Source organism: Polyodon spathula, chromosome 2, assembly GCF_017654505.1.
Source record: "Polyodon spathula isolate WHYD16114869_AA chromosome 2, ASM1765450v1, whole genome shotgun sequence".
Classification (NCBI taxonomy): Eukaryota; Metazoa; Chordata; class Actinopteri; order Acipenseriformes; family Polyodontidae; genus Polyodon; species Polyodon spathula.
This window is the reverse complement of record NC_054535.1, coordinates 8,894,155-8,909,051: the sequence shown is the minus strand read 5'-3', so window position 1 is coordinate 8,909,051 and position 14,897 is coordinate 8,894,155. Positions and strand designations below refer to the sequence as shown.

The window sequence follows — 14,897 nt, the reverse complement described above, 5'->3', positions numbered from 1 at the left end:
ACGAGATGTGGGTCCCAATGGAGGCAGAAGGATGAAGACATCCACTTAGCCTGAAGTATATGATTAAAGAAGTAATAATTACTGAGGTCCTGCTTTGGTGTTTAAATGTGATATAAAGTTGAATCCTGTTGCTTTTGCTGCAAATGTTCTGGAACTGGCAGTTATGTAAATGTGTTTAATATATGAATACGATTTTTCTAATAAATTGTGTCTTGATATCTGGAGCTATTGTTCCAACAACAAATGTTAAATCCTAATAAATAGCAAAGTTGACAAATTACCAAGATTATCTAATCATACCGGTAAATAATCATTTCATCAAAAAAAGAAGCTGATGTTGAATTAATATCATTGATTATTAATATGCCCTTGATTATAAAAGATGTTAATGCAGAAGAATTGTTATTGCTACCATATTCATAAAAAAGCATTTAAACACAACCAGAATTGCGTGATTCTTGCAGAGGACAGCAGAATTAAAATGCAGCTGGGCTCCTGTGATAAATGGATTCTGTTGGGTCACCAAGGGGATGCGAGTGACATTAAGTGATTTACAGTCCTTTACCTTAATGAAATTGTTTCAGCGAGATGACGCTGAGAGCTTTAATGGATAGCTTTCTCTTGATGTAATGAAATTGCCTTCCTCTGGCATTTAATATAAGATGCAGTTATTATTTACTGGAGCCTTTCCCTGAGCTGCTGCTGTTTTACGTAGACAGTTTGGAAGAAACAGAGCTTTCAGTGGCAGCATTAAGGCCAGCATGGTGTATGACCGTGAGCAGTGAGCTGTATATCCGAGTGCATTTCAGTCAGCATGGCCTGGCACCAGAAAGGCTCCAGCAGGCTTTATAACATATATTACTGCTAACATGCATCTCCTTTACATTTATCCTCCTAATCTGTTTAACAGGCAGCTGGATTACAACCAGATCAGCTGTATCGAGGATGGGGCGTTTAGGGCTCTGCGCGATCTGGAAGTGCTGTAAGTACTCTTCTTTCTCGCCTTCTGTGAAAAGATGTGCAGCGAGTTCATGTTGCATGTACAGGGCTATTCTACAAGAAGGTAGGTAAAGACTAATAGAAAAATGCAATTTAAAAGCACGTTCATTTGTTTATGTTTTTTTCAAACAGAAATTAGATTGAGTAGAACATACAGAGAAGCTGTCAAGCAGTAACTAATTTAATTTGCAAAGCATTCTTTTGCAAATATTTCAGTGCTGTGAAAATGCGATGTCCTGCTTTATTCAAGTGCCTTTGTTTTCTCAATAACACTTTAATACATTGACTTAATATGCTAGAAGTGTAAAGACAGTTTGAAATGCAATTTAAAATAAATAAATGTCCTTACAATCTTCAGATTGTTATAGCTATTAGAGAAAGAAAAAAAAAAACACTGCAGTATTTCTGAAAGCTTTCAATACTAAACACTAAAATTGGAGTTTACATAGTAGAAGGTTATGGTCACATAAAATAGGTGTACCCATTAAGTATATAACACTTAAATAAAAATAATTTGGAATAAACTACTGTAACTCCTTGGAAATATCACTGTTAATGCACAATGCTAGAAGGACTTTTTTGTTTTCTAGTATTTTATTTTATAATGAAAACTAATAATTTATGAATACTGAAAAAGTCTCCATGCAAAGAAAAAAAAATTGTAATAAGAAAAAAAGGAACACTGTACATTTACCTGCATATTATAATAACCCTTTAAAAAAAGGACTGCAACAAAGTGATTTACAACAAAGAGCTAATTACCTTGTCAAGATTTTTCAGCTCATAAAACCTTGCTCTGCAGCAATGCAGTACTCCAGCATTCAGGAGAGATAATAATTGTGCCCTGGGCTTCTAAACAAGCCCAATACTACAACCAATAGTTGTTTAATTCAGTTTCATACAGACGTAAAAATAAAAAGTAAAGACATATCTGCTATTTACTTGAATGAATTACTGCACAAGGAAATTATTTATTATTTTTATTTTTGGTGCCAAAACATCTCAGTGGCAGTATTTGTTACACAATCTTTCTAGAAACCAAAATTAAGTAAGAAATAATAATCTTATAGCATGCAGATTTTTTGGTAATATCTGAAATAAACCATAATTAACCTTTTTTTTTATTACAGTAACTTGTCTTTTTTTTACAGCACACTTAACAACAACAACATTACCCGTCTGTCTGTGGCAAGCTTCAACCACATGCCAAAGCTCAGGACTTTGTAAGTTTTGTGTGTTTAATGTATCTTTGTACATGTTTGAAAAATGTTACACTAAACATAAACATGATGACGCCTACCAAATTAAAAAGTTGTTTTATAATTTGCAGAATTAGCCAAATGTTTTATTAGCAGTATTAAAAAATGCTGACATGTTAAACATATATCTATATATATATATATATATATATATATATATATATATATATATATATATATATATATATATAATTGTATATTAATTGTATTTAATCCCGACTGTTTTTAGGAAGGAAACAATCAAAACTGGACGAACGGGACTGTTGTTAAATTTGCATGCTGCCCTTGACATTTAATATCCATTACGTTTATTTGGTTAGGATTGAATGCATCAACTGAAAGGTTCTAAAATGACATTACTATGTCACAGAGCATACTGGGAAAAAGAGTTTGATTTATAGTAGTGGTTGTCTATTATTTGACTCCGAGTAAAAAAAAAAAAAAAAAAAAAAAAAAAAAAAAAAAAAAAAAAAAAAAAAAAAAAAAAAAAAAAAAAAAAAAAAAAGGCAGCCTGTAGTAATTTTCTAATTTAGTGAATACATTGGTCCGATATTTTATTAATGGCAAAGTGCTTTTTGCTGCTTGGAAGGAAGCTGTGATCTTGTGAAGGTCTGTACTAACACAAAGGTAGCATACTTAATTTTTGCACTCCGTGCTATTTGTGTCTTTTAAATTCGGGGATTGCATTGACTATGGATCCCAAGGTGTCAAAAGCAGCTAATCCCCATTTCTGTGATTAAACAAAAAGGAGAGGAAATCAGAAAAAAAGGATGTAGAAGGAGTTGTTTTGTATTGTCTGCCTTGTTCAGCAGAAAATGAATGTGACCTGCTAAAAGGATTTTGTGGGTGGTTTCTATAGAAACAAAGAATGCTGAGACTTAATGGCATCTGCGGATGGAGAGAAGATCTTCTGATAGCATTATTTATCTTTCTATCTCATACAGTATTTGGTACAATTTATTAAAAGTTTTTGTGTGTATGTGTGTGTGTGTGTGTGTGTGTCTCTTGTACCCAGTTCCATAATTGTTTTTCGTTTTTTTGGTGTTTTTTTTTTGGGGGGGGGGGGGGGGGGGGGGGGGGTATCTTTGCTTAGCCTGCAGTTCCAGCTGAGGAAATGTCTGGGGGAATTGATTTTATGAAAACTAAGTCTACTTTTATTATTTAATCTTTAACTAAAGGCTGCTGTTACAGCAGGAAAGGTACATGGGTATGACAAGCGGACTGAAAATGTGCAGAACAGATTAAAAGATTGATTCATCATTCTGGCTCCTTATTCCTGTATCCTGCTGGTTTCTGAAATTGTGTCTTTAATTTAGAGATATTGACGTCTTACTTCTCATTCAGACGGCTCCACTCAAACCACCTGTACTGTGATTGCCATATGGCCTGGCTTTCTGATTGGCTGCGTCAGCGACCTCGGGTTGGACTCTATACCCAGTGCATGGGACCCATCCACTTGAGGGGCCACAATGTTGCAGAGGTTCAAAAGAAAGAGTTTGCTTGCTCTGGTAAGGAACTGCCATGTTAATTTTCCTGAAAGTTTATGTTAAAAAAAAGAAAATCTCATCTGCATATCCCACATAACATAGAAACTATGTATTTAATTGCTGTAGAATATCTTTAAATACAGTTTGTATTCCACATTTTGCCTAATTGTGTCGTGGTGGAATTTAAGGATAGTGTTAGAACCACAGTTAACGGTGCTAGATCCCTGCAGGCATACATTGAATTTTAGTCAAAATCCAAAAGTGGGCTGGGACAAAAATATGTGTTACTGATAATGTGCTAGAAACATCTGAAGGGGGCTTTCATTCTACTAAGTGAGGGCTTTGACACAAACACAAGCTTTGATATACTGCTTTATAATATCCTGGTAGTTTTTTTTTTTTTTTTTTTTGTCAGCGGTCTATTCATCATGACATTGAAAGTATTTGACAATGCAATGCATGCTGTCTGGTGTGCTAAACTCTACTGTTATCGGTATTACCAGACTCAGAATTCTGCATTAATAATTGTATGTTGTCTGTATGTTTTATCTCTATTCATGCACTCTAGATGATAAGGAAGGCAAGTTGACATGTTTATTTATTTCAGACCAGAAATATAGATTGATGTCTATATTTTTTATGCATTCTGTATGCAACACAAATGTGACAAAGCGTGCATTATTTGTAAATCATATTATTAATAAATTGAAATAGTTTCCATTCACAAATGAATTCACATTTTTCTTCATTAGTTTAATTAATTCCCTACATAACTGTATTTTCATTTCCCATAATCATTTCTGGCAATACCGCATATCATTGATATAAAAAAAGAATGACAAATATAAAAATTACAAAGCTGCCAACTGAAAATATTGACAGTTACTGGCCGACATAACTGTCAGATTAGAATTGATTGCATTTTATCCACTATGACAGATTTGTGTATAATAAATTGTATACAGTATGTAAATTGTAACACATTTTAGATTTATATATTATTATAAATGTAATACTAAGATGGCTTCTAATATTCAGAGTATTTAATAGTGCTGGTAATAGAATGCCATGTATGTTTGCAGGTCATCAGTCCGCCTCATCCTGCAGTGTGTTGCAGTGCCCTGATGTCTGCACCTGTAGTAACAACATTGTGGACTGTCGTGGAAAGGGTCTGGCTGAGATTCCCTCCAACCTGCCAGAATCCATCACTGAAATGTAAGACCTTCCATATTATTTATATTATTCTTGTTTCATTTTAATTTTATGCACTGGAGGGAAATTGACGAGTTCAGCAATTTTCAGTCCTGCAATAATAAAGAAATGTTAACATTTATCACAAAAAATCTTACAGTACTTGCAGTACTGGTTATATGTCTGAAAAGCATAAGAGAAAATAAACTGCTGTTGTAAAAAAAAAGTTAACGTTGACAGTCAGCATCAACTTTTACCTCTGAACCAGTGACAGCACATTAGAAATTGGCCTACAAGCCCTGCTACTGAATGTAAAAGGCAACTGATTGATAAGAACTCATGTTTATCTACTCAAAATGGAGCTAAGTTCTCAAAGCTATTATTTACTCCAAATCATCGTTAGCACATTTTATGCTAGATATATTTTGATATTTGTATTGCTAAAACGAATAAAAAACAATTTTTAAACTAACCACAAGCCTCTAAATGAAATGTCAGAGTTGCATATGTCTGGGTTGGTAACTTTATTGCGTTTGTTTCTACTGTCTTGTGCTAATGACAGTTTTTGGAGTAAATGGCTTTGAGCTTCTAGTCCATGGTGTCATACATTATTTTTAGTATGATGCAATCCTTAAATGTTATATTACGCTTTTTTCCTTATTGAGTCATATTTATGATTGTTGTCAGAGTGCACTTTTCCATTGTGTAATTTATTATTATTATTATTATTATTATTATTATTATATTATTATTATTATTATTATTATTATTATTAGTTTATTTATCTTTTATCCAACTGCGACTTGTAACACACTATCACACAAAGGACTGCACATATCCCCAAATGATCTGCATAACCATCCTTGCATCTTTGCTGCCCTAATAATACAAATTGTGTTTATATAGTCTTTCTAATGAGAAATCAACTGGTTACTGGATTGAGGGGTTGCATCACTACTTTTCATTGGGGTATGGATCTTTGAAAAATGAATATGCTCCCTTGACAATAACAAAGTAGCTACTTATCTGAGATTATGTTACCATTACTAACATGAAGCTGGGTTTATTTTGAAAATAAGTTATTTATAGGGTATAAAGCAAAGGAAAAACAAATATTTACATAGCTGGTTCTGTAAAATACTTATGGTAATTGTTAGATTTACTCACACAGAATGAGTAGAATCTGGGGGGACTAGGAGCGTGTCGTACACACAAGTTTGTTGAAGATATCATCTAGTGTAAACAAGCAGTTGAGCAGCCAATGAAATAACTTAATTAGTATTCACTTAGTCTACCCAGAAGAACGTGTTCCACAGGCAAAAGAGCCTCAAATCCAGACGCAGATCGGTTAAGTCATTCCCTAATGTGCTGCTCACAAGGTCTGGATTTCACTTTTGACAGAAAGCAGTAGGGTTTTTTTTTTTTCTTTTGATGAAATAATGTGCTCGGGAAATTGTTTGCCTTCTGTTCCGATCTAGGCTTTTACAATTCACTGAGAAGGTTGTATTGGTTTCAGGCAGTCAATTCTTTTTTGCTGTTATGACTGCGAAAAGTGATTATTTGTTGATAAAGCTCCCAAAGAAAGGTTTTCAGTGTATTGCCTTTGGGGTTCTGGACAATATCACACGATAAAACAAAATATGCTTACAGGTATTTAACATCATAAATCAATGCAGTAATGGAAATGTAATGTTTTATGGTAAATGGTAAATGACACTACTGTTTGTAATGTAGCATTGAGTAAACATAGCTGGTATATTAGAAAACATTTTCTTTCAGCACATATTTGGAAGCTTGACCTAATTCATAATTAATAATGGGATATATTCCATTTGATTCTTATTCTTGTTTACTCCTCTGTCTCTATCAGTCAAAGCCTTAATTTTACAGCTGACGTTGTTAGGAATTAATATCAAATACAGTTCAAGCCTGGTACTAATCAACATCTCCATAAGTAGGAACATCTGAAGTGGCAGCTGTTCAAGGCTTAAGAGTGGTGACCAGAGTACAATGGCTACATGTACAGCATCGGGTAGCACTTTCTCTCAACACCATCAGCAAATTTAATTAGCCCTTTAAAGGGCTGCTGCTGATATGCATAGATGGTTCAGGATATGTGCATCAGAAATGTATGAATGGGATATTTCACTTTCCTGTCACTCAAATGGGCCCCTAGACAAGCCGTGTCAACTCCCGTGCTTAAAGTGTCAAGATGTTTAAAACGATGACTGGCACCCCACCAGCAATGCAGTCGAGAAATGCCAAAACAGAAAAAGACTTTCAAAGAGAGAGAGAATCATCGTTGGTGTTGTCTCAATTTTGAATCCCTATTAGCTCTCTTAATGCCCCAAGGCGATTGTTTTATACTACAATTAATTCTGAAACTTGAATCCCTTAAAAACGTAAACAAACTGTATTGTGCTGATTAGGCCATTGATGCATATTAGCCAACTGTTCATATTTCTTGGCAGCACATTTACCACTTCATATGCTGAGGCTGCATTTTGGAGGAATAGATTTACTTCTCCATTAAGATCCATGTTCCAAGTGACTAACTGTGGTCTCCATGATGATGTTTTTACTTACCAAGAAAGATCTACAGAGTATGCACCCCAGACAGAAGATGTGTTTACAGCATGTACTGGAATCTGCAGCCTACTGTTTAGAAGATGCATTCATAACATGCATCAGTTTATTATGTCCATTCGTCTGGTTTGGTAGATTTGTGTGCATGATTGAATCGAGTTCTGGGCTTTTATATTTTATAGAACCGCAAGTGCATTACGCAAACTAGGGAATAACAACTTCAGCCTCAGGGACTGCAGCTTAAACTTTGAGACGGACACATTTTCAGAATGGGTGCATTTTCACAATGGGTGCATTTTCAGTAACATTGAAATCATGCAGTGAATTGTTAATATGGTTAACAGGCTTCCACTTCTAGCTTTTCCTGAAGCAACTTCTTGGAAGTTAGAATCCAACAACTGTCACATTAGAAAGGAGGCATGACATTAAGGAAGGTGTTTTGCAATATTTCTTGATCAACGTCATGCAGATTTAACCTTGATTTTAATTTTTGTCCAGTGCTGCAAACATGGGCAAAAACGGGCAATAAGCGAAGGTGGCGTTATAGTGAGGGTCAATTAAAAAAAAAAAAAACACACACACAACCTTCTATGTTTGCAATAAATCCAGATGTGATGTTTTGTTTTTATAGTTACACAATGACAATATTTCCAGGCCATTTTAATAAAACATTCATCTTTTTTTAAACTACAGTACTAGTTCTTAGTGATGTTTTATCATCTTTTCCCATCAGTATGAAACATACATGGTTACCTTTGAGGAACAGTTTATACTTAAAAAAAAAAAAAATAATAAAAGTAAACACTCATTTAGTGTCAAATCACCCAAACAAGAATTCCATAAAAACAAAAATGTGTACATTTTTAAATTTTTTATTTACTGTACTGGTCATTTGAACTTTAGTGTTTGTGGCACGACTGTAAGCTTGCTGAATACTATCCCCCATTGAACGATGCCATCTGTTTATTTCACAAACCAATTTAAGCTCAACAGTATTCTTTTTTTTTTTTTTTTTTTTATTTAGTCATTGCCAATTATTATTATTTTTTTATTATTATTATTTTCTCCCCAGTTTAGTCGTGTCCAATTATTTTTAGGCTCAGCTCACCGCTACCACCCCTGTGCTGACTCAGGAGGGGCAAAGATGAACACACGCTGTCCTCCGAAGCATGTGCCGTCAGCTGCCCACATCTTTTCACACTGCAGACTCACCATGCAGCCACCCAGAGCTATAGCGTCGGAAGACAACGGAGCTCTGGGCAGCTACAGCCACAGGGGTCGGCAGTGACAGTATGAGGCACATCTGCATGGAGCGCCTTTGCTGGATGTGCCACTCGGGAGCCCCCACCAACTGTATTTTTTTTAAGCAGTTAAAAAAAGACCTTGAATATGTACTGGCAAACACTTCAAACGAAAAGTAAAGTAAAAAAAAAAAAAAAAAAAAAAACTATTCTGCTATTTACAAAACTGATGCTTTAGTTTAAGTCAACCTTCATTTGGGCAAAACTTGCAGGTAAACAAACAAACCTTGCTGTAATTTATTTATTTATTTATTTATTTTTAACATTTTACTGTAGCTCTAAATATCACTTATTTTAGACTGTGTCAAGCCTTTTTCAGGTTAAACAAATCGACCCGTTGCATCAAGGCAAGCCATTTGGCAAACCTATATGTTAACAGTATCCTGGGAGACAGTCAACATGGTTTTAGGAAAGGGAGATCCGTTGTCTAACCTAACCTGCTTGATTTTTTTGAGGAGGCAACACGGCTAATGGATTAATTTGCAAAGCATGTGACTTTCGTTGTATTTTAGCGTTCTACCAGAAAAGCTTTTTACAATAGTCCCGCCAATAAAAGATACTTCTCAAAACTGCACGCAAGAAGTAGGGATTCAAGGCGGAAACACTGAGGAAACAAATGTACATGGATTAGGGAGTGGTTAACATGTAGAAAACAAAATGTACTGATTAGAGGAGAAACCTCAGAATGGGTTGTGGTAACCAGTGGAGTACCACAGGGATCAGTATTAGGTCCTCTGCTATTCCTAATCTACATTAATGATTTAGATTCTGGCATAGTAAGCAAACTTGTTAAATGCGCAGACACAAAAATAGGAGGAGTGGCAAACACTGTTGCAGCAGCAAAGGTCATGCAAAATGATCTAGACAAGATTCAGAACTGGGCAGACACATGGCAAATGACATTTAATAGAGAAAAGTGTCAGGTACTGCACGCGGGAAATTAAAATGTGCATTATAAATATCATATGGGAGATACTGAAATTGGAGAAGGAATCTATGAAAAAGACCTAGGAGTTTTTGTTGACTGTCTAAATTCTAGACAATGTGGGGAAGCTATAAAAAAGGCCAACAAGATGCTCGGATACATTGTGAAAAATGTTGAATTTAAATCAAGGGAAGTAATGTTAAAACTGTACAATGCATTAGTAAGACCTCATCTTGAATATTGTGTTCAGTTCTGGTCACCTTGCTACAAAAAGGATATTGCTGCTCTAGAAAGAGTGCAAAGAAGAGCGACCAGAATTATTCTGGGTTTAAAAGGCATGTCATATGCAGACAGGCTAAAAGAATTGAATCTATTCAGTCTTGAACAAAGAAGACTATGCGGCAACCTCATTCAAACATTCAAAATTCTAAAAGGTATTGACAATGTCGACCTGAAAAAGAAACAAGGACCAGGGATCACAAATGGAGATTAGACAAAGCGGCATTCAGAACAGAAAATAGGAGGCACTTTTTCACACAGAGAATTGTGAGGGTCTGGAATCAACTCCCCAGTAATGTTGTTGAAGCTGACACCCTGGGATCCTTCAAGAAGCTGCTTGATGAGATTCTGGGATCAATAAGCTACTAACAACCAAACAAGCAAGATGGGCCAAATGGCCTCCTCTCGTTATTAAACTTTCTTATGTTCTTATGTTCTAATTAAAACAAAAAAAGCTGGGAAACATATACAGTATATGTAATTTGACCGCCTTTCTATGCAAACAAAAAGGATACCAGCTTTTTGTAATAGTCTTTAAGTCTCTTTGAAACATATCAGAGTGACTTATCACTTAAACTTCCAACAGTATGTTGTCATGGAACAGTAGATTTCTGCATCCAATTAGACATGGCTGAACTATATGGAAACATTTGAAACATTTAGAGGGTTTAATTCCATTTAAGAATTTATTGCATTAGTACCAGTTTCATTTCTTTGTAGAGATTACGTTTTAGCAGTTAAAGTAATGTCTAACTAAAATAAATACAAATATACATACACTAATTACTGTATATACAGTATTCCATATATGTATATATGATACCTGTATATGCCCAAACAAATCTGTTTCAGATTGTTATCACAGTAATAGAAATACATATTACATGTGCATAACTCATTTTGTGCAATTGTTTCTTTATAGCCGCTTGGAGCAAAATGCAATCAAGGTCATCCCTCCAGGAGCTTTCTCACCATACAAGAAACTGCGAAGAATGTAAGTATAGAAATATACTTGCTTTTACAAAGCAATCAGGGCAGTCTAGAGCAGTCCCCAGTACAATCATGAATTCTTGATATTCTTAGCCGCAAAATGCATTTGAAAATCATAATGTCCAATTGAGATGATTGTGAAAGTGCTTTTTTCTTTTTCTTTTCTCACATGTATGTGATCTGTTCAGCCTGAGGAAATCTCATTTTGCTTGCATGTGCCAGAAAACCTTCTTTATCCACTTTTGTGAATCGTAAATTATCTTTTTATTATTTTATATCAGAAAAAAAACGTATCATGGGTGGGGGTGGGGGAGGGGGGGTGCAGCTGAATTTTTTTCACTTGCTTGGAATTAAAGCTTGTTTTATTAATTGAATTGGCCCACTGGTTTTAATGAGGAAATGATAAGGCTGTTTTCTTACCTGAATATTGACACAGGCTATCCTCTGAAGACTGCAGCAGCACTGTTTCCTGTGTGTGTGTGACTTTAAAGCCACAGTACAATGTAGCTGTAACTGGCAATAGCACTGAGCTGTGCACTACAGTGTATTTGGTAGTGAAGCAAGCAAAATGCTGAGTGCTTTTGAAGCTATGTGGAGTTAGCACTGCAAATGTTAAAAGAGCGAAACATCACTTTTGAGATGTAGATTTTCAGAGATTGCATACAGCTTTAGGTAACTAGCGCATATGTTGACTCCTCTTATTCTAGAGACCTGAGTAACAACCAGATTTCCGAATTAGCACCAGATGCTTTCCAGGGCCTGCGTTCACTCAACTCACTGTAAGTTTTACATTTTTTTAAATGGTTACTTTTTTATTTTTATTTTGTTGTGCACATGTGGCTTGATTCTCAGAGCTCTTTCCTCAAAACTGTCATTAGCATGATCCTTTCAGAAATGTTCAAATTAAGTTGCCAAAACTATAAATAAATAAGTTAGACATTAAGGGGTAGATGTACTAAAGTGTTGCGTCTGTCGCAATGGTCACAAACCAGTTGCTAAAGAGTCAGGAGTTCAGGGTGAAGTGAAATGTACTAAACATGCACAATGCTGTTAGTGACTTTTTAGGGACTGCTTTGCGGCGGCAGTTTTTCTTTGCAGTTGAAGATTGTACTAAAGCTGCTGGCAATTTACAATTTACAATCACATCACTTTGTTAAGAACTTTTGAAAGCATGTTTTAAACAGTCACAATCGTTTTGCAGGCATTTCCCTGTCCGCTTTTTCTCGTGTGTTGCCAGTTGTGCTCAATGCATTTTTGAGGCAAACACCCAAGTACCTAATATTCACTAAAGTCAGGGTGTACTTACAAGCCTTGAAAACAAATTTTTATGACATTTCTGGTTTTCCCAGCGTATTGGGAGCAATAGACGGCACACTAACCCCTCCAGCTCATTCTGAGCATCTGTATAGGACCGTGATCGTGTTCATTATCTAGGCTAATATACCAAGTTAAAAGTAGCAATAACACTATGTAACACAATTTTTGTTCCTGGGTAGTAAGTGTTATTTCCTAATTGCTTATGCCTCAAAAGTATAGAAAATGGCTATTATTCCCCACAAACTTTGCTTTTGTGACCAGGACAGTGATATTTTGAAATTTACCTATTTCCAATGAGAAAACTGTCTTTTCGTTCACATAAAGTCAGAAGAAAACAACATATGAATCCAAATTAACATGTATTTATACTAAAGTAATACAAAAATGACTACAAAAGATTTAGAAGTGAGTAGTTTTATTGGGATTTACGATTATACTGTAAATCACTTTCATGAATCAGCTCCCAAATGTAATCTCCCATCATGTTCTCGTTATACTGTCCTTGGTAGCGGCGTTCAAAGTCCAGTATATCCTGGTGGAAGCGCTCGCCTTGCTCCCCCGAGTACGCTCCTATGTTCTCCTTGAATTTATCAAGATGAGCATCAAGGATATGGACTTTGAGGGACATCCTACAGCCCATTGTGCCGTAGTTCTTCACCAGAGTCTCAATCAGCTCCACATAGTTTTCGGCCTTGTGATTGCCCAGGAAGCCCCGAACCACTGCAACAAAGCTGTTCCAAGTCGCTTTCTCCTTACTAGTGAGACTACTTCTTGGGGAATTCATTGCACTCCAGGATCTTCTTTATCTGAGGTCCGACGAAGACACCTGCTTTGACCTTTGCCTCAGACAGCTTAGGGAAGAAGTCTTGAAGGTACTTGAAGGCTGCCGACTCCTTATCTAGAGCTCTGACAGATTGTTTCATAAGGCCCAATTTGATGTGCAGTGGTGGCATCAGCACCTTCCGGGGGTCCACCAGTGGCTCCCACTTGATGTTGTTCCTCCCCACAGAGAACTCGGTCCGCTGTGGCCAGTCCCGCCTGTGGCAGTGCGCCTTGGTGTCCCTGCTGTGCCAAAGGCAAAGATAGCAGGGAAACTTGGTAAAACCGCCTTGGAGACCCATCAGGAATGCCACCATTGCAGCCTCTTGATGCCATCTCAGAAAAATGCAGATATGTATCCACTTAGGCAGCTGGAACTAAACTGAACTGGTGGGCTTAAGGCCCCTGTATTTATACTACTATTTATATTACTGGAAAGTTCTAGAAAGTTCTAGAAGTTACTCCAAGTTTACTCAGCACTGAATCTATCTGGAATGTTTTGGAAAATAGGTAAATTTCAAAATATCACTGTCCTGGTCACAAAAGCAAAGTTTGTGGGGAATAATAGCCATTTTCTATACTTTTGAGGCATAAGCAATTAGGAAATAACACTTACTACCCAGGAACAAAAAAAATAATAATAATTTGTTACACTGTGTAATTAAAATAAAATAAAATAATTTAGTTTCAATTTAAAATAATATTTTCTTCACATTGTACACCAATGTATACATAGCAGCAGCATGATTTATTTTGTGTTACCAGGAGGCTAAAGTAAAAAAAAAATTGATAACTGTAAATGTATGTGTGTGTGACTTTATTGTATTGTTTTTAAACCTGACACCTCCTTCTGTCGGACAGACTTGTCTGGTATAACGAGGGGCTACTCGAGGGTATGATTATGAAAAGCTTTTTGCAGGTGAAGGCTGGGGCCTCACTATAGAATTTGATGGGATTAAACTGCCTTTCATTATATATATATATATATATATATATATATATATATATATATATATATATATATATATATATATATATATAAAATAGGTAAAATAAAGATGGATCAGAATGTATTGTATAGGTGATGTTTATATTTAACAAAAACAATGTTATTTTGATTCTTGAACCCTTGCAAATATAGACGTCATCCTTCGGGCACACTCTGCAGCAGCAAACCACAACTCAGCTGCTGGTATTTTATTTGAAAAAGTGTTGCAAACTCTTGTTCAGATGAATCAAGTAATGTTTCAATTAGTATATGCAGCTATCTTCATTATCATACGAAAATTGCACTTTGCAAATTGTCGCAAATTGCAGTACGTTTGCGCTACGACTGGCCCATCTTAGTAATAAGTGGCTTGTAGTTGTTTCTTAATTGTATTGGAATTGAAGTTGGAATTAAAGTTTGTTTTTTTTTTTCCTTCTAGAAAAAACGTGGTAATAACAATTTGATGAAAAGGGCATTTAAACACCACGAATTATGCGTTTACAATAATAAAAAAATTAAAAAAAAAACATACTTGCATAGTCTCAGGTTGTTCTGAGATTCCACGAAGCCTCTGAGACGTACTTATCAAGGTATGCCCCAGACAAAAGGCTTCTTTGCACAGGACACATGCTTTTTATATTACACCCGCTGTGTTGACTCAGTGTATTTCTTAAGTGCTGCTCTCTTGCTATAACTTACCAGTATTTTTACAGAAATCACTCAGTGAGTTGATCTTAATGAAGCAGAGTTGGAGTG

General features: G+C 35.7%; 1 protein-coding gene across 5 annotated transcripts in view; it reads left to right on the top strand.

Annotated features, from left to right (window-relative positions):
• The window catches only part of LOC121329799 (slit homolog 2 protein-like), a 165,007-nt gene that overhangs the window by 105,567 nt on the left and 44,543 nt on the right, over positions 1 to 14,897 (top strand). For all 5 annotated transcript variants that reach the window (XM_041275661.1, XM_041275643.1, XM_041275651.1 and 2 more), the window contains exons 6-11: positions 911 to 982; positions 2,151 to 2,222; positions 3,603 to 3,766; positions 4,828 to 4,960; positions 10,950 to 11,021; positions 11,725 to 11,796. In XM_041275661.1, the coding sequence (XP_041131595.1) occupies positions 911 to 982; positions 2,151 to 2,222; positions 3,603 to 3,766; positions 4,828 to 4,960; positions 10,950 to 11,021; positions 11,725 to 11,796 (585 nt within the window). The remainder of the gene's footprint in view (positions 1 to 910; positions 983 to 2,150; positions 2,223 to 3,602; positions 3,767 to 4,827; positions 4,961 to 10,949; positions 11,022 to 11,724; positions 11,797 to 14,897) is intronic.